The 25,698-nt window shown below is 39.3% G+C and overlaps 1 protein-coding gene and 1 long non-coding RNA gene across 2 annotated transcripts in view; both read left to right on the forward strand.

The window, feature by feature from the left end:
* Positions 1–6,245: 6,245 nt before the first annotated feature.
* LOC108799559 lies at positions 6,246–25,155 on the forward strand. Its single transcript, XR_001942033.1, has 4 exons — positions 6,246–6,344; positions 16,544–16,619; positions 18,321–18,411; positions 25,124–25,155. It is a non-coding gene; the product is annotated as an uncharacterized LOC108799559 (long non-coding RNA).
* The window catches only part of LOC108799558 (multidrug resistance protein 1B-like), a 42,529-nt gene continuing 41,985 nt past the window's right edge, over positions 25,155–25,698 (forward strand). Inside the window, exon 1 of the mRNA XM_018571433.1 lies at positions 25,155–25,184. Within this exon, the coding sequence (XP_018426935.1) occupies positions 25,164–25,184 (21 nt within the window). The 5' untranslated portion in view covers positions 25,155–25,163. The remainder of the gene's footprint in view (positions 25,185–25,698) is intronic.

The following is a 25,698-nucleotide window of genomic DNA, read 5'->3' on the forward strand; positions in this document are numbered from 1 at the left end:
GAGAAATCTTAAAGGTATGCACCTCACCTTTAGCAGAGACCCACCAGGGTCTGTATGCATTGTTACTCTGATATAAACCAGGTAGAGGAAGTACCTGATGCCGAACACCTCCCAGTGATTTCCTCCTCTCAGGTACAGACTCCTATCGCCAGCCTCAGGAGTTGAAAGCAGTCAATTCGTCCAAATGGATCATGCATCAAATAAAAAGTGGAAACCCGTAGTGCAGATGGTTTTAAAAGGATAATATACTTTATTAAAAAAGATACTACTCACATTTCATTGATAAAAAATAAGCTTCTGATAAAACAACTTGGTAAGCAGCCACAGACACTGTCTGAGTCTGTACCTGAGAGGAGGAAATCACTGGGAGGTGTTCGGCATCAGGTGCTTCCTCTACTTTAGTCTCTGCTAAAGGTAAGGTGCATTCCATAGGATTTCTCTGTTGATGGTCACAGGAGGCTGAGATTACCTTCCATCCACTTTTATATCTTCTATTTTCTAATGGACTGATGAAGATTCATGATTAGGGACTTTTTTGTAGCAACGTGTTATATGCACTGAGGTTCATGTTATACACATGCACTTTTTCTATTTGTTATTCTTTTCACATTGCATCACATTGTTTTATGGCTAGTATCTATTGTATTTGGTTCTTAATTAAGAACATTTTGTAGCAACATCTTTTTTGCACTGAGGTGCATGGTTATACACACGCGTTTTTTCTATAGTTACTCTTTTCACATTATATCACATTGTTTCATGGCTAGTATCAATTCTATCTGATACTTTGCAGATTAATTCACATCGCACTGCTTTTATTATCAATTCTATATTATATCTGACCACACAGATTTCAGCTGCTGCTTAACATGATTGGAGTAGTGGTGTGAGGTTTCACACTATTCAACTTATTGATTTACTGCTGTTGATGGGTCCCTCGGGGTCTGAGGCAGACCCACAACAGCAGATTAGGTGGTCACAGTTCTGTAATCATAGCCAGGGCTGATCGCTGTGATCACAGAGCTGTCACAGTTACACAGCCAGCAGCTGCTGACTGTTTTGTAAACTGCTAGCCAGGCTGTGTTACAAAAGTGATATAAAGTATCTCTGTCGAGACTACTGTATTCTACACAGAGATACTAAATATCAAAGCCCCTATAAATACAAAATAACCCCTTAGTGCCCCCTAGTTTAAAAAAATCTAAATAAAAAAATAACGTTTTTAAAATTTTTAAGAAAAACATACCACATCCTAAAATTGTTCCACACTAAAATTGTATTTGACGCCTTGTATTTTGTGACCTATAACTCCCAAAATAAACTGAAATCCCAAACATATGATATACCCTATAAATTAGGACAAATAAAATAATTTAATATGAATTACTTTCCGCTAGCTACACTAATTATGTACACATTATTTTTGAAATTTTGTGGAGTTTAAAAAAAAATTTTTTTAATAAAAAAAAAAATAAGAATTTATATATGCATGTCACATCAAACTAAAGACCATTTGTCATTAAAAAAAAACAGTATATGGTATGTGTAGGTGAAATGAAGCTGTGTCACTAAGGGGTTAAAAATTACACTGTGTATAAGTTCTAAAGGGTGGATAATAATGGAGAACCAGACACATTTCTATGGCTATGAGTATTCCGTTGCCCCTGGGTTTCTGCTCCACATGGAGCTAAGTACTTGGGCAAAAACAATTTGTACAATGCAATAATTTGTTTAATGCATATGGGTCGTGTCCAAACCTGTCCTGCCACTAGTACCTTTACATGGGTTTTTAAGAGTGTTACAGGTAAAAGGATAGAAAGGCAATAAAATGAGAACATGAAATTGAATAAAATCCTAAGGTAATTGTCAACAGCAGTCTCCTGCTATACTGATGCAAATTTAAAGCTAGCATTTCCCCTGTCAATGTCTTTAGATGACCACATTTTGTTTTTACATAGCTCCACTTTTGGTTGCATTGTTGTGGGCACAATGCGAATGGCGGCCTATTGTAAATATTCAACTAAAACCATGTAGTTCAACAAACCTGACAGTATTCTAGAAAGACCTAAAGACCTAGTGGTCCAAGCACAGAGATGCCTACAAATTTAATAAAGACACGTGTTTTCCAATTTGAATCACTGAATGAATAAACTTGATTGAAAAAATAATTAAATGCTAGACTTCTGGCAGATATAAGACACAGCTCAGAATTGATCATTTAGTCCTCATTCACACAAGGAATCGACCCGCATGTACAGCTCTGTGCTGCGCGTTGGGCCGTATCGAGCTGCTCCTGGGAAGGACAGGTGCTGCGTGTGATTAGTACACAGCCCCCGTCCTTCTCTATGGGACTACGCGACCATACGCTCACCCGCCCTGTACGTCCGTACGGGTGCGGGTGAGCGTACTCGTACGCTGACAGGATGGATCCTGTCTGCGTCCGAGCCAGGAAGCACGCACCCCTACAGACCTGCACTTGAGGTGAGCGTAGGGGGACATACGGCCACTTTGTCCCATAAAGGACGGTGGCTGCGTACTAATCACACGGAGCACCTGTCCTTCCCAGGAGCTGCTCGGGCCGATTCCTGTGTGAAGGAGGACTAAATGTATTGTTTTAAATGCAAGCAGCGGAAGTACCTGAATTTGACCTGGTATTAGCCTCTTGCAGTCCCTATACAGCAGAGCTCAGACTAAGAAATGGAGAAGTAGCACATGGGGCAAATCAGTTGTGCTGCAGTGCTCATGTGCTAAAAAGAGTTACATTAATAGGAGGAGAGACCAGAGTAGCAGGTAAATGAGCTCATAGGTCTGCTGCTTCTTGTTTTAACCCCCTTGCACAGACTGGGGGAGGAACCAGACCTGAAAGTGATACCTAACTGCAGCAGGGGAAAATAAGGTCTCCAGCCTGGCCAGAAAGGGCTGTGCTGTGGTGTCTATTCACAAAGCTGTGGAGGGCAGCCGAGTGAATGACCGATCAGATGTGAAGTGAGCCGAACACTGTTCGGCTATTCACTTCAGGCTGGTACGGCTGATTTCAGCCGTACATCGGCTGAAATCAGCCGTACATCGTACATCGGCTTGCTTCGTGTGGCTTCGGATCAGCCGAACATGCTCAGCATGTTCGGCTGACCCGAAGTGCAGAAATGTGGCAGAGCTGTGTAAATATTAGAACTGTATTGACAGAAGTACAAATCCTTTGGCAGGTGAAATAAATCCTGTATATGTGTGTTGAATCACCTGCCAGTTCAAATTTTTTAAAGGCTCAAAGGTGAGATTTCCCCACTTCAAAACACCACCACCCAGCATTAAAAAATAGTTGGTAAATTGGTAGGGTCCATCTCTATAAATCCAAGGGGCGGAAGGAGTCCGGAATAAGTATCTATCAGTTTTTCAATAGACTGACACAAAAATATTAAGTGCAACTGCAGCCAAAACATGTTTTAGTTTTACAGAGGGCCCGCTGCTTCCACACAGAGAGCAAGGGTCCTTCTACGCAGCAAGCTGGCAGGAGACACACTTTTCTACTCAGCCTATGGCTGCTGTTTACAGAAAATGAACAGTAAGGCTTTGGAACAACAAGAATGTACTTTTGTTCTTCTTCATCATCTGTGCCCTTCGTTGCCCTGACAAGTCCAAAACTATAATTATATGTGGGTACATTTATAGGTGTGTACTCAGATCAAACAAAATGGAGAATAATTGACCTACATATCTCAGGAATCCGTAATTTGTTTTTGTACATAGAATGTTGAGATGTCATTAGTGTCCATGGGAGATTCATAACATTGTAAACAAATTGTTGATAAAGTAATTTATCAAAACTAGAACAGACAGAATCTGAAGCAGTTGGACATGGTATCCAATCAGCTTCTGTCTTCAGTTTGCTCAGGTAAGATTTTAAAATGACACAGAGAAACTGATTGGTTGCAGTACAAATCTGCTCCAGATTTTGTCTGCTCCAGTTTTGATAAATTCCCCCCAATGCATACTGTAATTTCAACTTGTTTTATGACAATTTATGGACCAATTAAAAATGTAACAAAAAAACTCTACACTTCAACGCTGGCTTAACAGTACATTATATGGATTGGACATTTGTGAGCAGTTCTGCATTGGTTTTGTTTGCAAGAAAGAGATAAACATGGCTTCACAATTTATAGCCTCAGGGGCGTCCCGAGGCCGGGTGTCACCCGGAGCACGTACCAGGTGACAACCCCGCCATGATGTCATCGCGCATGCACGTCACCACACACGTGTGCAATGACGTTATCGTGCATGCACAGACATCACCGTTCACGCGGGGGGATAAGGTATGCCATTGGGGTCCCCTCCACTCTCCTGCAACTGTCTGGCTCACGGTCCATGACCGAGTGCCCGACTTTTCAGAGGGGGTGACACCAAAATGACTGTTAGTCATTTTGGTTTCACCCCCTCCAATGGTGTCACCCGAGTGCGGGCCGCACCCCCCTAGTGACGCCACTGTGTAGCCTTCAATGTACTTCAATGATATAGATTCACTAGTGCATGTCTGTTTCAGTAAACAAAAATAAAAAATTGACCACTGGATGAATGCAAGTAGGTGATCAAAAAATCCTATTTCAGTGTTTGTTGGTTGCCCTATTGCAATACTGGCATTTTATACAGAATGTCGGCCCCTTATTGCTGCTGCCTTAAAGAAGATCATTGAGCAAAATGTTTATTAACCCTCGCAGTGGGGCTACCCCTGCACTGGAGGGGTTAACTGCTCCTTTTCATCTAGGTGCCAAAATAAAAAAGTTATACTCACCCGAACCTCGGAGTCAACTGAGTGTCACAGCACTCCCTCCTGCCTGTCGCCTCATATGATGCCCAAATGGTATATCCTTCTGCCTCCTCACGTCTAATACACTGTGTACTGGACATGGTGACTTGAGGATCCTTAAGGTGTCCATACACCTTACGAATATTGGCTGATTTTCGTATGCGTTAGGGTTTACATCCGATATTCGTACGGTTGCTGGGTAGTGTACAACCGCAAATACTGTACTATCGACCGACTTTTGACTAACCAGCAGGTTATAAAACTTCGGTCTATGGTACGATTTTCGCAAGGTTGGTGGCGTTTCCGTACATCAAAATTCGTACAATTTGCACTGCACATGCGCGGACAAAAATACGTGTGGTCGATTACCGCAAATTCATCCAGGTGCTTTCTTCTAATTACCGCTGAACCAACCTTGCGATGATGGGGGCAGGATGGAGGCGCCGTACGAAAATCGTACAACGGTTCCATCATTCGCAAGGTGTATGGGCAGCCTTAGACTGCTGCAGCGGAAGGTCAGTGAGGCTGCGAGGATCTAAGAGCCAGCTAGTTCCAAGGTTCAGGTGAGTATAACTTTTTTTGTTTTAGCACGTAGACGAAAATGAGCAGTTTATGGGATATCCCCACTGCAAGGGTTAATAAAACTTTTGCCCGGAGTTCTTATTTAAGGCCACTTTTGGCCTGAAACATGTTAGCAGGATTACTATGTCTGGTTTTATGCCATGATTCAATAAAGAAGACTTTTGCTGGATCCAGAACTGTTTGCAAACACTTTTTTTCCTTGTGAATGAACTTCCTTAATTCTGTCATGATGTTAAAAGTTTGTTAATAGCAACCCATTGTTATATGCTGTATGTGTTATAACAAAAATGGGTACAAAGGAGTTCTAATCTTAACAGCCAATGAAGTGCAGTCCTTCTACTAGAGAATGTAAACTTTGAGTATGGGCGACACCTCCACACATTTCTTGGCTCCAGCATCAGGATTAGTACTCCTTTCCTGAGTACTTGAATGGAGTGGGATGCTTAATTATTAAAACTGAATTGAAGAGAAAATGACTATTTGATGATAATTATGGTGGTGTCACTCGGTTTTGTTAATATTACAATAATATGTATTATTACTAGAAACATTTTAAAAGTTACCTAATGAAAAATACTTTAACCCTTGCATGTCATAAGTCTATGTCTCTTCGTAAAGCCATATCACAGATGTTCTAGCTGCACTAAAGAACTTGGGTGACTTTAGCTATTAAAATCTACCCCATGAACTTATCACACATGACATAGCAAAAGAGGAAAATAAACTGCGATGACCTCCTGCTGTTAGTGGTTACTTAGAACCAGTTTGGTGAGAGGAAGAAGGGAGGCAGGGGATGCAGTGTATACAACAAGGTGATGGCTTTTCACCTGCTTCTAAAACTAATTCTCAACAAACAGGTTTCCCAAGTAAAGTGTCTGGTGTATAAAAGAGAGGAAGATTACTGTGTCAAGGCACAACTGAAGAAAAAGAGCACGAGCTATCATCTCTTCATTATCATCAGGTAAGATAGCAAAGAGGTAATATGCTACGCAAGTTAAACAAAACACACACACATCTATCTATCTATCTATCTATCTATCTATCTATCTATCTATCTATCTATCTATCTATCTATCTATTTTTTAAATTTGAAATGTGCTGTATATATTTCAGACAGCCACAGTCCATCCATTACATGCTGTCGACCACTGCACTCTATACATAGCATACATGTGTATTTCTGTACATTGTGTAATACGCACTACTCCACTTTCTATATTACCTAACATGCCACTCCCTTCTGCATACTGTGTACATGATAGACTATACACTGCATCATCATATAGCTGTCATATAAATACCACTGGCAAATGATCAGATAATTGAAATTTCATACTGCTTCAGGAACAACACATTTTGTTATTATAGTTACATTTTATATGCAACTTTTACCAACTATCAATGGGCATATCAGCAGTTTCATGTATTTGAATTGACATTACATAAGCATCCAACCCGTGAAACTTTCTCTAAATTATCATCAGGTAAGATAGCAAAGAGGTAATATGCTACGCAAGTTAAACAAAACACACACACATCTATCTATCTATCTATCTATCTATCTATCTATCTATTTTTTAAATTTGAAATGTGCTGTATATATTTCAGACAGCCACAGTCCATCCATTACATGCTGTCGACCACTGCACTCTATACATAGCATACATGTGTATTTCTGTACATTGTGTAATACGCACTACTCCACTTTCTATATTACCTAACATGCCACTCCCTTCTGCATACTGTGTACATGATAGACTATACACTGCATCATCATATAGCTGTCATATAAATACCACTGGCAAATGATCAGATAATTGAAATTTCATACTGCTTCAGGAACAACACATTTTGTTATTATAGTTACATTTTATATGCAACTTTTACCAACTATCAATGGGCATATCAGCAGTTTCATGTATTTGAATTGACATTACATAAGCATCCAACCCGTGAAACTTTCTCTAAAAAAACATACGTGGCAGTGTAAGGGATGCAACTTGCAGGAAATGAACGTTCCAGTGTCTTTTTATATATGCCAAGCTTTGTAACTCATTAGGAAATGTTCAAACAGGACCGTTCGTTTGAACTTTGGATTGGGAGAAGAGCTAGAGCTGCAATCAGCTTTTGATTTATGATTTTCTTTCTGTGCCAGATCTGGCATACATTTACTGTTAATTGCCTAGAAGAGATTGGACTGCAATCATTTTATGGACTATAATATATAATACTGCAAATAATGGTTATGCCTGGTCTGGGGTGTTGTCAGTTATCGCTTATATTTTTGGTGGAAAAATCAAAAGAAATTCTTTACAGATTTGCACAATATGTTGGCAAAAATATATTGCACTGGCATATTTGCACATATGTAGAAAACAAATAGAGAAATTGGCAGAACAGCTATGGAAATAGACAACACTGTTGGAATCAATATGCCTCATGAAAATATGGAGAGATACCAATTTTATTCTTTGATAAATAGTGAGTGAATGTGATAGAAAACATATGTTTGATTAGAGAGAATTGTTTGCAGGTTGCCACAGTTTTGAAATATGTTACATAAGATGGAGTTATAAAAGCTTGAAGAGTGTATTGACTGTTGAGACTGGTACAATTCTGTGTTATTATTTTAGTTCTTGCACATATACAGTATATCTTTTCCTATACGGGTTTCAGAACTGCCACGTCCTTTCAATATTGTTTCAGTGGAAAAATAAACTCTGTTATTACTTGCTCCTGCAGTCTTGTGTCTACTCCCATTCTTCCATTCCATTATCCTGACTAACAGCATAGTTAGGTTTCATGTACTAGAATAGAGGAAGTCCTTATTACATCATTGGAGCTGAGGTCTTTTATTTTTGGTTCCGACATGTTCAACTTTAACATTGAGGAGTGGCGCCACCTATGACTGCATGATTGATTTATATGAATTTTTTTTAAACTGGAGCAAACAAAATCTGGAGCAACTGTGCATGGCAACCAATCAGCTTCTTTCTTTTTCTTCCTACCCTTATCTAAACAAACTGAAGAGAGAAGCTGATTGGTTGGCATGCACATCTGCATCAGATTTTGTTTGTTTTGATAAATCCCCCCCCCCATAGTGTGTGTGTATATCTGCTGTCAGGCAAGGGTTTCCTTAGTCATAAGACTGGCTAAATTAAAATGATTTTAAAGTACATGTCCAACTAAAATGTTAAAAACTTGAAAGGGGTTTTAACCCTTCTGTGCTATCCAAACTAAGAAAAACTGAGTTTGGATAGCATAGAAGGGTTAGAACCGCTTTCAAGTTTTTACCTGCAATCCAGGGCACTTTCAGAGAAATTTATCCTCACTTCCTGTCCTGTCTGGTAAAATGTTGTCAGCAGGATACGGGGGGACTCTTCAGCAGCAATACAGCCTGAAATAAAAGTTATTTTTTTGGTTTAGTAGAGATGGGGTAGGCTGGAGTCTCTCCCAGATTTTCATTGCTTTCTGGGCCTGTGTTCCAGATTCTTCCAACTTTCTGATAAAACCGTTGTCAGTGGGACAGGAAATAAAGGGGAATCACTCTAATGGCGCCCCAGACAGCAGTACAAACCCGAAATGGCCTTTAATCCTTCCCCACTTTATCCAAAACTAGAAAAAACGGTTTGGGCTTGACATACATTTTAAGTTTTATTGGCAATAATAAACATAAATATGGGAACTTGGTAAAGAACCAAAGCAGCATTTGTTATCCACATATGCATTTTGCAGGAATTTATCATATGACCAAAAAGGAGTATTCAAATGTTTCTGTTCTTAATTACAGTGTTGCATGCCAAGGGAAACCTACACATCTCTGCTTATAATTATAACAGGTAGGCAGTTGTGTACACACTTTGAAATACTGCCGGCAAGAAATATGTCAACATTTTACATTTCCAAATTTGATTAACAATTATCTTCATATCTAGTAACATGTATTCATTTTTTTCACCTTTTTTGTAATTAAGGAAAGCATTGACTATAATGCTATATATAACAAATATATTTATTTATTCCAATCTTCCTAAATAACTTTACAACTCAGAGAAAGCTGAGGCTGTCTGTTAGCTCTCAATTAAAACTTATGAACATTATCAGCTAAACGGAGCAACAGAACACTACTTATTATTACAGCACAAATGGAGGACGTTTTGCACATATTGGGGAAAGTAAGAACTATTTTAAATCCCCCAGCTACTTCTCCTATATGCCCAAGAGCTCCCGGCTCAGTTCACACCTTTAATCCCAGAATTGTCTCTGCCCTTCTTTCGGCCTAGGAACAAATCGAGAACTTGGTCAAAGAGCACTGACTACATTTTTCACCCTTAGAATATGGGGGCTGCACTTCATTTGAAGTTTAAAAACCTAAGTCTTTCAACTTTGGCACCTAAGGCCTTCAACTTTGGCACCACGAGAGATAGGTGTCTAGATAATCTTTTAGTCTACCAGTACCTTCCCGAAACTTTAATATAAATGCAGAGTACATACCGTGTTTCCCCGAAAATAAGACAGTGTCTTATTTTTTTTTTGCACGAAATAAGACACTAGGTCTTATTTTCGGGGGATGTCTTACCTGGCTGGGGGAGCAGTGGACGAGGTCACGGAAGGCGGCGTGCTGTTGCCGGTCCCGGCGGGTGTCGCTTCCATTGTGCGTGTGTGCGTGAGCTGCGGCCGGTTTTTACACAGTTTATGTGCCGCTACCCCGAAAGTAAGACCTAGCGGATCTCTGTAATATAAGACCTACCCCGAACTAGGTCTTATTTTTGGGGTAGGTCTTATATTACAGAAATCCCTGAAGATAGTGGTAGGTCTTATTTTCGGGGTAGGTCTTACTTTTGGGGAAACACGGTAGCTAGAATTCTAAAAAGATCTTTCATAGCCAATATGTCAGAACTTTCCTATTGGGTATTTCAGGACTAAATTTTTGAATTGCTAAATCAATAAATTTTACATTTTGATAATTTTCAAGACCTAGTAAGGTTATATAACTGGGTTATAACAGGTTACTTTTCACTTAATTTTTTTTTTTAATGCTGCACTTCTAAGGGTTGTGATGTTCTATTTATTTTTAACTAGACTATTTTTTTGAGCATTCATTCTATATATGTATTACATTTGCTTGATTTTCTTTTACTGCATTTTATTGATCTCCTTTATGATGACATATTGTTGTGTTGTTACATTACAGAAAACCATTTTTGCTTCTGGATGTAAGAGGATTTTATTAAAGTGATGAAATAGAACTAAATTGGTAACCTAGAAATAAAATAGCCTTGAATTTAACGAAAACATGTAACAGGCTTATATTACAATTAGAAAGGATGCCATTATTATTGTGCCATACCAATCCTGCAAATGGTTTTCCTCAAATGCTAACATCACAGCTTTATGAATTTGACATGTTTCAATAAGGATTTGGGAAATAGCTTGACTACTTGGACTCTAAAAGGAATGAAAATGGTGAACTCCAAAACAATAATTCACAAAGAGACTGAATTGCATTACCCTAATTCTATTTCCAATCTGTAACTAAAGAAAATAACCCGGCAGTTAACAGTAGTCTTGATGGTTTGTAGGCATGAGTCATAGCTCTAAACATCTCTTTCCCCCTCTAGAGCATGTCCAGGCATTCATTTTTCCTTTTACCTCCTTCCTGTAGTGAGAAACAGCTTTTATTATACACCGTGATGTCATCACCAGGCTTGTAAAATTCTTGCAGGAATGACTGCTGGGTGGAAGTCAGTTCCTATTGACATAGGCACACCCACCAGAGCTACATCTTCCAAGAGACCTTTGCCTACACACAGAGTGTGGGCAGGGTTTTGGGAGTCAAGGCCAAAGTATTGTTTTGCTGGGAAAGAAATCAATGTATGCATGGACTGGGACTGTGGGAGTTCTACAGACCAGTAGGAAGGGCTGACAATGCTAGCTGTGATTTCAGTGCAGCAGAGATACTGGGGTTGATTTACTAAAAGCAGATAGGCTGTTACCTTTGCAAAGGAATTAGCACTTTGGAGAAGATTTTCCCTCAGCTTAGTAAAAGTGGTAACATTTCACTTTGCAAAAGAATACTTAATCATGCGCTAGGAACATTTTCTTTTAAAATGGTATTTTTCTTGCACACGATTGATTGATGGAAATCAGCAGAGCTTCATCTCATTCACTAAACTAAGGGGAGACTTCCCTTGCAAAGTACAAATTTCTATTTCTTATTCGCCCCTAGTAAATCTACCCTATTGTGTTGTCAGCCCAAACAAGTTAGAAGCACACTGGATTTCAAGCAGATCAACAGGTATTTTTTCAGTATTTGAGCATTTTTAAAAGGATAAGAAATGGGAAAAGGTGTATGCATTTCAGAGATGTATTAAATATTTTTTTTGCCCAGGAACATGCTTTAATTGTATGGGTGCTACATGATATATTTTGTAATTGTAAAAGGTCAAAACACAGTTATGTCTTACTCCTGAGTAACTGTCCTTTAACAGTGTTCCTTGGTGTAAGCAAATACTACCCTCATCCAAAACTTGTGGACTTCTGTGTCTATAGGATTATATTATCACATGTCTGAGGTAGTAACAAGCAAATTTAGGTGGGTGCTGGGTAAAGTGACATTGCTGGAAATATACAGCAGACTATAAAATGATTCAAATCCTGGTTACTTTTGTACATTTATTCACAATTTGCACAGTAGTCAGGAATGGAGAAGCCACAGTTTCTCCACAGAGCCCTTAATACAGCTCTGATCCTGAAAACTGAAGATAATGATGAAAAAACACATTTCACGGTATGATTTTGTATGATGATATAGTGATGATATAGTGTTAATCCAGACACTGATTGACTTCTTGGCAGAAACATGTCACTTTCTAATCACTTCTGAATGTGCAAGTCCTCTTTTTTTGGTGACAGTTTCCTTTTATATCAATGGAGGCAGTTACAGAAACAACACAATAGTGTAATTAATGTTTTGACATAAGGCAATTTGAAGTAAACCCTACAATTTGCTTCTGTGTGAATTAGGGCTTGTTTTGCAAGGTTACAATGTTAAAAGCTGCACGCCAAGCAAGAGTACGTTCAAATAGCCCTTTTAATGGTACCCAGATGGAGCCTGAATACTGGAAACATGCTGGTACATATTTATCAAAAATGACTTGCCAATTATAGTTGCCAAACGGCCATGATAGGGTAAGAGAACCACGTAATATGAGGTATGCGCTAGGAACCTTTTAAGGCATACCTCTCTTATGATGAAAGTCCTTAACTGGTTAAACGTGTTCAAAGGTCAAGTTTCCAGCTCACTGGAAAAAGGTTTGAGTTCAAGTATTGTATCTTAAAGCAGACCTTTACCCCACATCTTTATAATAACAACAAACACATTTACTATATTTATTAATGGCAATCTACAAATAGATACTTCTAGATAGAAGTATCTATTAGTAGATTGCCATTACTAAATATTTCTAAAGGTGCTTGTTGTTATTATAAAGATATGGGGTAAACGTCCACAATTGCAGGCTTTGTATTCTTTGCATACCTTGTTTCTCCTTTCCCACCCAGTATTCGTGGCCATGTTTACTTAGGGCAGATTAGCTCTCCCTTTAATTCCTGAAAATCTGGCACATGTGACTATACATGTGACTAGATCATGTGACCATGCACATAATCTCAGGGGAAAAATGCCTTTCCCTGTGATCTCCTGAGATTACCCAGCAATGCTCTGCTGATGACAAGGCAATCCCAGTGTGCATTGCTTTGGCAAACTGAAGTCATTTTGTCCTCTCAAAGCAGAAACTGAATGCTCTGCCAGTGTAAGTATTTGAAAATCACAGCATTTTACACCTGACATGCCTATGTTATTATTAATCATCATACATAGAGGGATGCATTGGTAGAATTTGATTTTTGAGTGTAAAGGTCCGCTTTAAAGGAGAACTATGAGGTGAGTGCTTTTCACTCACCTCATAAATCTAGATGACCTGTGACAATGATACTGTTACAGGTCGGCTCAGTAGATCGGGAAGTGAGCGAACACATACCGGCGTTCGCTCACTTCTCGATCCTGTCACGGCTCTCTGCCGTGACATGGGAGGGACTGGATTCCCCTCTCCCCGCGCAGATCCTCCAGCGCTGACTGGTGAAATGGACGGGGAGGGGGCTGGTACAGCTGGCTCTGCCTCTAGATAGGCAGAGCCAGCTGTCACTCACGCAGCTGGGCAGATCGAGACTTAATTGACGGGATCCGCTTCAGCTGCGGCGTCTCAGTATACCGCGAGCTACAGCTGGCGGTATACTGAGCTTAGGGTGACGGGAGGACGCTAGTTTGTGTCCTCCTGTTACCCTAAGGAGAACTATGGGGAAAAGCCCTAACCCCATAGTTCTCCTTTTAAAGCTACTACACTTACCTTGTGGTTTCTCTGGAGTCACTGACCCAAAACAAGTACTATATGCATATCAGGAAAGTCAGAGATCAAAACCAGAAGTCATAGTAATCATATTTGATTACTATGACTTAGAGTCAGCATAACAGCAAAGCAACATTTGTATAATGAGAAGCATTGACAACCTCAATGTTTCTCTTTAAAAAATTATTTGAAAGAAAACCTTTACTAAAAGGATACAGAGACTGCCACTAGCTATACCATGACTTGGATAAATAAATAGATAAACTACCTGATCAACCTGATCTATTTTCTGTGGAAGATGGTAATGTACAGCTGATTTTCTGACCAAGGCCTCATGAACAAACTGTTCCGACAGCCCTCAGTTAGTTATTAATTTTATAGTACCTAGGTTAATGAATTTAAAATAGGCTTATAGTGAAAATGGGCACTTCCTGCTAAACTGGTTTTGTATTGTGCATAATTGTGGATCATACCATCTGAAAATGTTTAACATTTTATAATAAACCTGTCACAAACCCAGGAAAACCATATTGATCATATAGTGAAAGAAGTGCACAGGCAGAGGTTATCTTCAGTGAAAACTTCATGTTAAAATGATCAGTAGATCCAAAGATATTGGTAGCTAATATTGTATGCAAACCTCAATTTTTCCTGTAAACTTTTGGCTCGTATCCCTCTCACCAGTGGCGGCTCTAGACTTTGCGAGGCCTTAGGCGAAACTTAAAAATGAGGCCCCACTCAGGCCCATAATGAGAAAAAATGCAAGCGATAAAAATGAAAGGTATAAAGAGAACTACAACTCCCAGCAATACTCTCTAAAGAAATGCAGAATAGTAACGGCTATAGGGGACTACAACTCCCAGGAATACCCTCGACAGAAATGCAGCATGGTAACGGATATAGAGAACTACAACTCCCAGCAATACTCTCTAAAGAAATGCAGAATAGTAACGACTATAGGGGACTACAACTCCCAGGAATACCCTCGACAGAAATGCAGCATGGTAACGGATATAGAGAACTACAACTATCACCCCTTGAGTGTTCCTATATGTAATTGTGGCCAACCATCACATTAGAGGACCAATAGGAAGTCCTGGGAAGTGGAAAGGGGCACTGTAAATCAAATCTTTCAAGATTTGTACATGATTTCAGCTGTCCTTATCTTCTCAATCACTGACCAGGTTGACGTTTTTCAATGAGGTGACCTCTGTCCATGTATTTAATCATAGTGCTCAGCTTGAATTGCTTAAAGTGTATTTCCACTTTTGATGTGAAATTTAAGAAAACCCCTCTAAATGCTTATATGTATATGTATATCTATTCACACAGTATAACAAAAAATAATTTCTTTAAAAATATTTCTTACCTTTTAGAAGTTTTGTTGCAGCAGCAACAGACGACATGGCTGAATTGAGGTTTTTCTGAGCCCCTTTACAGTGATCTGTCCTTATAGAAAGACTTTGGACAGAACTGTGTGAATTGTGTTTCTCCTATTAACTTCATTAACATACAATGGAGAAGCCAGGCTTTTTATCTTTAAAGGAGAACTATGAGGTGAGTGCTTTTCACTCACCTCATAGTTCTAGCAACGGCTCCTAACATTACAAAGAAGGAAAAACAAGTAGACATTTTAACCCTTACCCCATTCTATCTATCTCCTACGCTGCCCACCTTAAGGCGATCCTTAAAAACCCATCTCTTTAGGGAAGCATATCTCATCTCAACATAACTGCCTTTTACTTCCTCCAATAACTCAATCCAAACAATTATTAACTTTTGTATCACTTGCCCCTCTTACTAGATTGTAAGCTCTCACTAGCAGGGCCCTCCCAACCCTATTGTTCTTAAACTGTATTGTAGATTGTATTGTAACTGTACTGTCTCCACTATTTTGTAAAGCGCTGAGCAAATTGTTGGCGCTATATAAATCCTGTATAATAATAATAATAATAATAATAACCCTTAAGAGTCCAAGAAACCTTAACCCAAGTAAAAGCAAGAAGCATTTTTTAAATATTTTGTAGCTTATGCTATGTGTACTTAAGAGGAACAAACCTTTGACCTCTTAGGTTTTAGTACAAAGTTTATTTACCCTCAGGGTACATTATGATGATGCCATTATACTGTTTTCTGTAACCAGTGGCTGTGCTTGTGACCCTTCCATTCACTGAGATGCAGCTAAGGTGAGAATCTGATGAGGTATTGCCCCCAAGCAACATCAGATAGAACTTGTGGCTCCTCCTCAACTTTTAATAACGTCATAGTTTACAGAAGACTATAATTTGACTACATTAAGTTGGGTAGTTATATAACCTTTTTGTTGTTAAATAGTTATTTAATTAAGGGGATGATGTCAAGACATTATGACTAACTTCATTCTAATATGTAATTAAAGTCTCCTGCATATTTTTTTTCAGTTATTGTTTCTCTCATAACTGAGGGAAAAAAATAAGCAGGAGAGTTTAATTACAATATCGACATCCCTTGAATAAATAATTATTATTTTAACTTAAATAAAACAAATAACGTGTTTCATTTTGCTTCTTCCCAATTACTTGACACTGTTGTATATACGATGAAGCTTATAAATAATGAATTGTTTGTTGACAATGCCCTTATAGGTGGCAACCTAGGTTAAGAACACAGTAACATCTTCATTGTGTAAGCTGCAGCATGATTTGATACATGTACTCAGTCAGTCATTCCACTAGAGAAGAATATTCACAAGTGTCATTTTACGTTCCAACAGGTCTCAGGTTCTTATAATCACTTGGTCAATATGAGAGAGTCTGCAGAAATTACAAAGAGAGACAAACACGTCATTGGTAAGTCAGTTATTATACAGTTTAGTTTTTAGTTTAATATGTTTTTTTTTACTATTGTGTGTAATTAAGTTAAGTGTCTTTTTTTTTCTCAATGGGAATAGCTGTTCATCTGTAGCTGAACTACCGATTAAACATTCAAACCATTTACAACTTGTAATGAAAACAGACTTTTGTTGCTTCGCTTGTCTTCTTTATTACTTTCTCTTGGCAACTGTTTATTTTGATCCATTCTTGCTAATTATGTTTTTTTTAACTAATAAGTCATAACAGAAGGTGAAACTTTAGAGTTAATGATGGACAAAATGCAATGATTCTTTACAGATAATGGGGTTGATTTACTAACCTTATAAACACACCACGAACGTGTATACACCTCTGCAGTGTGTTCCCTCCCAACATGATCTATGGGTGGAATCTAAACACCTTTGTAATGTGTACACACCCAGCAGGTGTGTTGTGCAAAGCCCTGAATGAATTCCAAGGTGATGTTGGGTAAATTAGCTCTATGTTGTGTTGCTTGCGTTGATGAATGCAAGGAATGTAAATGCATGAGCTAACCATTTTTGTCTAAACTGTGAAGCAGCATTATATATGCATCATGTGCATGATTTTTCCATATATGGCATTAGTGGAAATATGCTTTTAGAGACTTTTTGGTTGATAAATACGTTTTTCTGTGTGAAAATCACACACACCTGGTGTGTGTGTGTGTTTAGGTTAGTAAATCACCCCCAATGTCTTCATGCTAATCAAAGCACCTAAAAATGTTATTAGCAGACCCATTCACTATGTAACTCATAAGAATCTAGCACAACATATCTTTCTTTTACAAGCAAAGCCAAGTCATGCATATGTGCTTAATGCCACTCTGTCTAGGTAGACGTGTCTGTATCAGAGCATCTAGCTTACACCTTCATCCACTGTCATTGCTGAGTCCTGCATGTTGTGTCTTTGTCTTTATTTGCCTATTGTACTTTCCTTTTATTTATTTTTTCCTCATACTCTACCATTCCATTTTCATTCTAATAGATCACCAACATAAAGGCTGCTCCAACTATCAGTCCTTATTGCTGCCATTGTTTTCAATTAGTCCCATTCGTGGGAGCTTGGGCTACCAAACCTATATAGGGCTAGGGTCAGGTGCATAGTCATGATCTGAGGATAGATCCTCCCTCACTGTATGCCAAGGCTCCCTTTTTCCTCAGCAACAGGAGGAGCAATCAATCCAGCAGATTCAGGGACACCTATAGAATGCAGAGCTCTGTATAATCAGTATCTAGACTGGTTACAGTCCAGGTATTTCTAAATTGAATTGCGACATTTTAGAGGGCGCTACATTATTATGAGCGAAATCCGAGAGATGGATAGTGTCTCTCGTTTCCAATCCATAGGATAAATTATTTATAGATAGTAAAATAATAATAATAATTATGTATATATATATACATCTATGAATGTTTGCATCTTTTAGGGGATGACGTTATGGTATCTTATTATTCAATATATAATTTTAACTGTTTTCTTTATTACTAATTATTTATTCATAACTTTTCTACAGGTAGTATTACATGTAGCGACATAAAAACTTAATAGCGGTGTAATATGATTTTTATTTCTTTCAATAGTTTGTGGACAGATTGATTGATGGTATCTTTTTTTATAGCCCCTGACTGGTATCTTTTTGACATTTCCTTTTTTCAGATGGCTTTCCTGATCATGTTTATGACAACCCTACCTTTCAACAAGATGAAAAGCCGGCAAGTAATGGGATAATAAAGAAGGAGCAAGACAAGTAAGGCACTTCTTCCTGTAACAATTTTTTCTGTCCTCGATGGTGATTTAAGTGGGGTCAACCTCCGCTGACAACTTCTCTAAAAAGAACATTTATTTTCAAGCCTAATAGACAGGGTGGTGTGCAATATATTCTTATATTACCTTTTCTGCCCTGCTCAATATAACTTTTTTATATTGACATCAAATCAAATACTATATAAATTTCAAAGGTACAGTCACCTAATTCCCAATTATAGATGCATTTTGACCAGTGTTGGATCACCTGTAGTATTAATACTTTATCTCCTGTGTGTTAGTTTGAAGCCAGCTTTTAAGTGGGTGGAGTTGCAGTTTTTTTACTCAAACCACATTGTATTAAATGGGTTTTCCATTTGACCTATGATACTGCCTTTTGAAATCAACAGATATTTAAAAGACAAGCATGCCGGTTTCAGCAGGATTTGGGTATTTCTGATTACTCATTCACTCTGATGTGCCTACAGCCATAACAAAATGATTGCTTTATCTGCAACACATGGTCAGGCCAGGCAACATCCTTATTGTATGTCTGTAGGCCTCCAAACTGAGCCTAGATAAGAACTAGAGATGTACCAATACTGATACTAGCATCGATATCGGTGCCAATACAGAGTATTTGGCTTCCCGGCCAATTAGCATCAAGCCGGCCAAACATCATGAAACCGGCTTCCCGGGCAATCAAGAAGCTGGGCAGTGTGTCATTATCCGCCTTATTGATTGCCTGGAAAGCCGGCTCCATGATAGCGGAATTACGGGTATCGGTACTCGGTATCGGTGAGTACTGAAATTTAAATATCGGTACTTACTGAAAACTAGTATTGGTGCATTCCTAATACGTACTATTGGTTGATGGACTGAAGGTTTGGAATTGTCAATAATTAATTAATTACAGGTCAATTAATTACAGGTATTTATATAACACTGACAATATACGCAGCGCTTTTACATTCACATCAGTCCCTGCCCTCCTGGTGCTTACAATCTAAGGTCCCTACAACCCATGCATACATACAGGGCTGATTTAGACAGGAACCAATTAACCTTCCAGTATGTCTTTGGAGTGTGGGAGGAAACCCATGCAAGCACAGGGAGAACATGCAAACTCCTTGCAGATAGTGATCTAGCCGGGATTCAAACCAGTGACCCCCAGTGCTGCAAGGCAGAAGCGCTAACCACTACGCCACTGTGCTGCCCATTACCCTGAGATAATCTTAGGTGCAACCCTCCTTCCTTCAAAAACCCAAACATCTATTCCAGTGGCTGGAATATGCCTGCAGGGCAGGGATGCACAATATCATTTGTACAAGGGCCCTTAGGGATTTGGGGCCTATTCATATTAGATGGTTTTGCATTAGGTATTGGGACCACTCCATTTGTCATGTAGATCTGGACACAACCCGCATCTATGAGTTGGGAGGATTATTTTTATGATACCCTACATATGCTAACTTATATTGGTCAGAGGGAACATCACTCTATGCCTGATTTGGCTTTGAGACATACAGAAAAGGATTCTCTCACAATTTGGGCAGGGGGCAAAGGGGGTGTTTGTTTTATGACCCAAATTGCATATTTTGAGTTCAGGAGTTGCAAAGACTACTCTCTATCTATCTATCTATCTATCTATCTATCTATCTATCTATCTATCTATCTATCTATCTATCTATCTATCTATCTCTAGACATAGTGAAATAATAAATGTAATTGGGCTGTAGATGAATTGGAAGCTCGGAATTCGTTTTTTCACAGGGTCCCCTTGGTGACTATGTCCACCTCTGATGCAAGGACAGTAGCCACTTCCTGTAGGTACCTTTAAAATTAGGCAATTATTTAAATATCTTCTGCTGGTAGAGGGTAGGCAATGTTAGCTTATCATCCCATGATTTTAGCCATTCAGGACCTCCTCCTGCTGTCCAAGAATGCTGCTAGCCAACAAAAAACATATATGTTTAATTCATTTTGTTATATACTGGCCTGGATAAACACCCACAGATCAGTGAATAATCGCTGGGAGTGACTTTTATAACATACTATTGAGGCAGAGGAGATTAGGCAGTTTGACATTACATTGGGGGTCCATAGCATTTTATTTAATATATGATCTGATACTCTAGAAAGACATCAAATACAGGAAGTGAAATGTGACACACTGGGATTGTTCATTATAACGTTATACAGTTTTATCAGTACGATACTGTATGTTCCAAGTCTCTTTGCCACTCTTATGTGTGTTACTCATTCCTCTAGTTATTTTCATTCTGAGTGCTTAGCAGAAATGGCTTTTTCTTCTTCTCAACATGCTTGTGTAAATGACAGCTTTTCTGTTGTTTGTAACCATAGTTGCTTATCTCAGTGTAGGGTACAATTTTCATTTGAGTTACTCTGTAGGTGGTTTAACGGTTCTTTTTTTCTGCCCCGCTACCTATTTTTAGACATCAAGAAAAATGTATTGTTGTACTCCTCTGGTTTTAGCTTTTAGTAAATTAATGTTCTATTCTTTGGCTTAGATTTTTCCTGCCCTAATCGAATAATATTTGTAAAGATTAAATAAACTAAAAAAAGCAAGTGAAAAAAACATCAATTTCTATCCAGAGAAATTTAATTTAAAGGAATCTTTAACTCTTTAAAATAAAATGAGCATACCGATTTTTTTGCTCCAGCGATCAGTTACGGGAAGAGAGAGAGAGGGTTTAACAGTATCCTGAAGAAGGGGCTCATATTTTCTAATTTGTCAATGGCCAAATTCATTGCATGCACTGTTTCCTTGGTGTTACATTCCCTTTAAAGATCTTACGTAAAAAAGTAAATGGATGAGATGGCATCTTGTCAGGTGTTTCAGCATTGATATTCTAACCTGCACCCCCTTTTATTTTTTCCATATTTATATACATAAAGGGATGCTCTAAGCACCAACAAGCTGATTGGTTACTGATGCAGCAGTAGGATCCAAAGATCCAATAGGCTATGTAGAGAATAAACTACTATAACATCTAAAACATTTAAAGCTGAACTCTGACCACAGAAACATTTCCTGTAAATATGTTGCTTAATAGCCACAAAAGATATAAACTCACTTTGTGTGCACTGTTTTTCTTTTGCAAACCCATATATTAGTTAGTTAAATGTAGCATTCACATTATCACTGTGCTGCACACAGCCCGGTCAGGGGAGCAGAACTGTGAGAGGGACCCAACAGGCCCCACCCACTACAGGCTGCCTGTAGAAAACTACTGGAGGAGGGTGGAGTTAAGATCAGGCACCTTGCACAAGGAGAGAGAGCAGCAGTGACTAGTCTTTATTACAGGAAGCTCCTGCACAGAGGCAAAGTTTTACCCTGGATTACCATGCAGATCTTAAAGTACCCCAAGATTCAAGTACGAATACACATACCTCTTAAGGATGGGCAATATTTAATTATCCCAGAATGCAGCTTTAATACAAAGAATTGACTTGTTGAAGTTACAACAATTAAATATTTCCAATCTGAATTTGTTTTCCAAATTTTTCAGCTTTTGACATCCAAATCTTATTACAGGGCCACTCCTGTATGCATAGTAACACATTAATTGCAAACACATTTCTGTGATGCTGCTTTTCGGCATATTAGTCTGTAAATACAGCTGTCTCTAAAGCTTTTTTTTATTTCTCGAAAAGTTAATTGCAATAGAAGCAAATGTAATTGCACCTACTGGCTGATGATCAGCCCTGCTTAATGTTCCACTCGGTATAACAGAGACTATTACAGCATTGTACACAGCTGCAATAAAGTACATGAGGGTAATGTGCAATTATGTTTTTTAACAATATCTCCATTTTAGTCTCGGGTCTTTTTATTTTACATCTGTTAATAAAACAGTCTGTGTTGGGATAACTGCTGAGTTTTTCAGAAACAGAGTGGGCAGGTCATATAAAGTGAAAAGGTAAAATCATGTGACTGCTAGTAAGTCAATTTAGAAATAAACAGTTTACATTAATTCGTAAATTCTCCCAAAGAGACAATATTTTCATGGAGTTTGCATGTTCTGCCTGTGCTTGGGTGGGTTTCCTCCGGTTACTCCTAGTCCCTCCAACGCTCCAAAGAAATGCTGGTAGGTTAATTGGCTTCACTCTAAATTGTTCCTAGCATGTGTATGTTTGCATGTGAGATAGATTGTAATATCGGGATTCAGGGCTGGCCCCAGTGGCGTAACAATCACCATAGCGACCCAGGTGGTAGATATGGGCCCCCGTGGGGCCCGGCCAGGACGCTCCCCTGATGCCGTGCCGGCTGCCTGGGTCGCTATGGCATTTCAGACTGCTGGCTGTCACTGGCGGCTGTGAGGAGAAACACGCAGCCATTCACATGTGCAGCGGCGCGTACCTCCTCACAGCTGCTGAGTCGATGACAACCAGCAGCTTTGTGGAGAGGTGGCTGGGCCCGTCGTCAGCAGCGATGGAGGAGGTGGGGCCCAGCAATCGAGGAGGTGGGGCTCATAAGCGATCGTGGAGGAGAAGGAGACGGACAGAGGATCGGCCAGACAGGTAAGAGGGCTTGACCGCCCACCTGAGACCCTGCAGAGCCCACCATAGAGAGTCTATGGGGCTATGGGGCCCTGTGATTTCTAGTTACGCCCCTGGCTGGCCCTTTAATGAGGCAGCCTGATGCTGTTGCCCCAGATGGTATTTCTTTGGGTCATGTGGGTGTGCCTGCTATCCCCTTTCTGGCCAGAGTGTCCCAGCTGTTGGAAGCCAGATGGGGAGATATGTAAGGACCATACAATTCTCCCTACCCTGCTCTTAGCAACCTGGGACGCTCTGGCCAGCGTCCTGCCCAGCTCCCGGCAACCAGTGACATCACTGGTTGCCAGGAGCTGGGGGAACGCCAGCCAGAGCGTCCCAGGTTGCTAAGAGCTGGGAAGAGAGATGCAGAGCCTGCAGAGGGTGGCATAACTCTCATGTCTGGCGGCACTGTCTCCTCTACCCAGCTCCCACTGCTTTGATTGTGTGCACCACCACTAGCACCCCCCCTTCAGCCTCAGGAGTCAAAAAAGGCTGGGGACATCCCTGTTTGGACTAATATAAATGTACAGTATGTAAAGCACTATGGGGGGAACAGTTGCCCATGGCAACCAATCAGCTTCTGTCTTTAGTTTGTTCAGTTAAGGATTCAAAATTAAAGAGAGATGCTGATTGGTTGCCATGCATAGCTGCTCCAGATTTTGCCTGCTCCAGTTTTGATAAATTCCCCTCTATGTAAAAGGTCAGTGACATATAAAATACCTGTATTAATAATAACAACAACCAATATTAAATCTCAAGCTGCTCATTACACAATGTCATCAAGTTGCTGATTTTAGATTCATAATTTATACTCAAAAAAATATTCACTACAACAGACAGGTTATTCCTATTCACTGCTTTTACAAATCATATTTTGTCCTTTGTGCCATAAATAATGCACAATAATTGAGATTTTAATTGATCTCAATATGTATTACTATAGTGCCAGCCCGGGAGTGACTAGTGACAACTACACAGGGCCCTTGTTATAATCCGGAAATATGTTTTCATTGTATCCTTCATTAATCTGAACAATAAAACAGTAAAGTGAAGAGAAACCTTAAAGTGATATTAAAGCCTATTTTTTTTTTAAATTTCTCCCTTTAACCGCTTGAAGACCAGGTATTTACACCCCCTTCCTGTCCAGGCCATTTTTCAGTATTCAGCGCTGTGGTACTTTGACTGACGTTTATTCCGTCATGCAACGCTGTACTGAAATGAATTTTATACCATTTTTTGGGGACACATTGAGCTTTCTTTTGGTGGTATTTAATCACCACTGGGGGGTTTTATTTTTTACTATATTCAGGAAAAATTACTGAATTTTTTTCTTTTACATTATGTTAGGAAACATTTATTATTACCCAGTTTTTTGGTAAAATATAAAAGACCGGGTCACGTCGGGTAAATAGACACCAAACATGTCAAGCTTTAAAATTGCGCGCAACGGCGAAATCGCAGAAAACTACCATACCCAAAATTGGTCATAAGCGACGCTTTAAAAGCTTTTACCGCTCATCAGTTTAGTGTTATCAATGATTGATGGCCCTAGAATTATTGCTCTCAGTCTGACGTTCGTGGCGATATGTAACATGTGCGGCGTAATGGGCGCAATCGTCTTTTTTGCACGTGTGTGCCCCCGACGCATGTTTGCATGCGTGTATGTATGGGTGGGGACTTTACTACTAAATTTTTTTGTTTTTGTATTCTTTTTTATGTGTAACTTCAAAAAAAATTTGGGGGGGGAACTTAATTTTTTTTCCCACTAAACTTTATTGCTATCACATAAGGGGGTTTCTTAGCCCCCTATCTGATAGCAATAAAGTTAAGTGGAAAAAAAAAAAAGGAAATAAAAAAGAATAAAAAAAAAGATTTATTTTTAAAGTTCCCCCCATATATACACGCATGCAAACATGCGTCAGGGGCGCATGCCTGCGAAAACGAGGATTGTGCCCATTACGCCGCACATGTTACATATAGCCGCGAACGTCGCAGTGAGAGCAATAATTCTAGGGCCATCAATCACTGATAAGGCTTTTATACTGCAAGTTGTTGGATATGTTATGAACATTATTATTCACGTTTATTTACAAAAACTAGAATTATTTTCTGCAAATCCTGTTAAACTGAGAATTATTTCTATGTTTGATTAGAGGGAAGAAAGGAAAGAAAAATGAAGCAACTGCAAAAAACATGGTGGGCTCTATAGAGCTGGTGAGTATGTAGTTTAGAGTAATGCTATTTTTGGGCAAAAAAGATTCAACTTGATTGTACCAATTTGCATATTGCTGAATAGAACTGATGTAATTAGGTGGATATGAAGGATCTGTATTGTGAAATACGTTTTACTAGATAATAAATATCCAGCTTGCCGTTAAAGCTAGGGCTGCAGCTAACGATTATTTTCATAATCGATTCGTTACCCGATTATTTTTTCAGCGAATCGATTGGTTGTATAAAATTTTTTTGCTCTCTCTCTCTCTCCGCTCTCTCTCTCCCCTCTCTCTCTCCGCTCTCTCTCTCTCCCCTGTCCCTCTCTCCCCTCTCTCTCTCTCTCTCTACCTTCTCTCTCTCTCCGCTCTCTCTCTCTCCGCTCTCTCTCTCTGCACTCTCTCTCTCTCTCTCTGCACTCTCTCTCTCCGCTCTCTCTCTGCACTCTCTCTCTCTCTCTCTCTCTCCGCTCTCTCTCTACCTTCTCTCTCTCTCCGCTCTCTCTCTCTCTCCCCAC

Source organism: Nanorana parkeri, unplaced genomic scaffold (assembly GCF_000935625.1).
Source record: "Nanorana parkeri isolate BGI_ZX_2015 unplaced genomic scaffold, ASM93562v1 scaffold1757, whole genome shotgun sequence".
Taxonomy (NCBI): Eukaryota; Metazoa; Chordata; class Amphibia; order Anura; family Dicroglossidae; genus Nanorana; species Nanorana parkeri.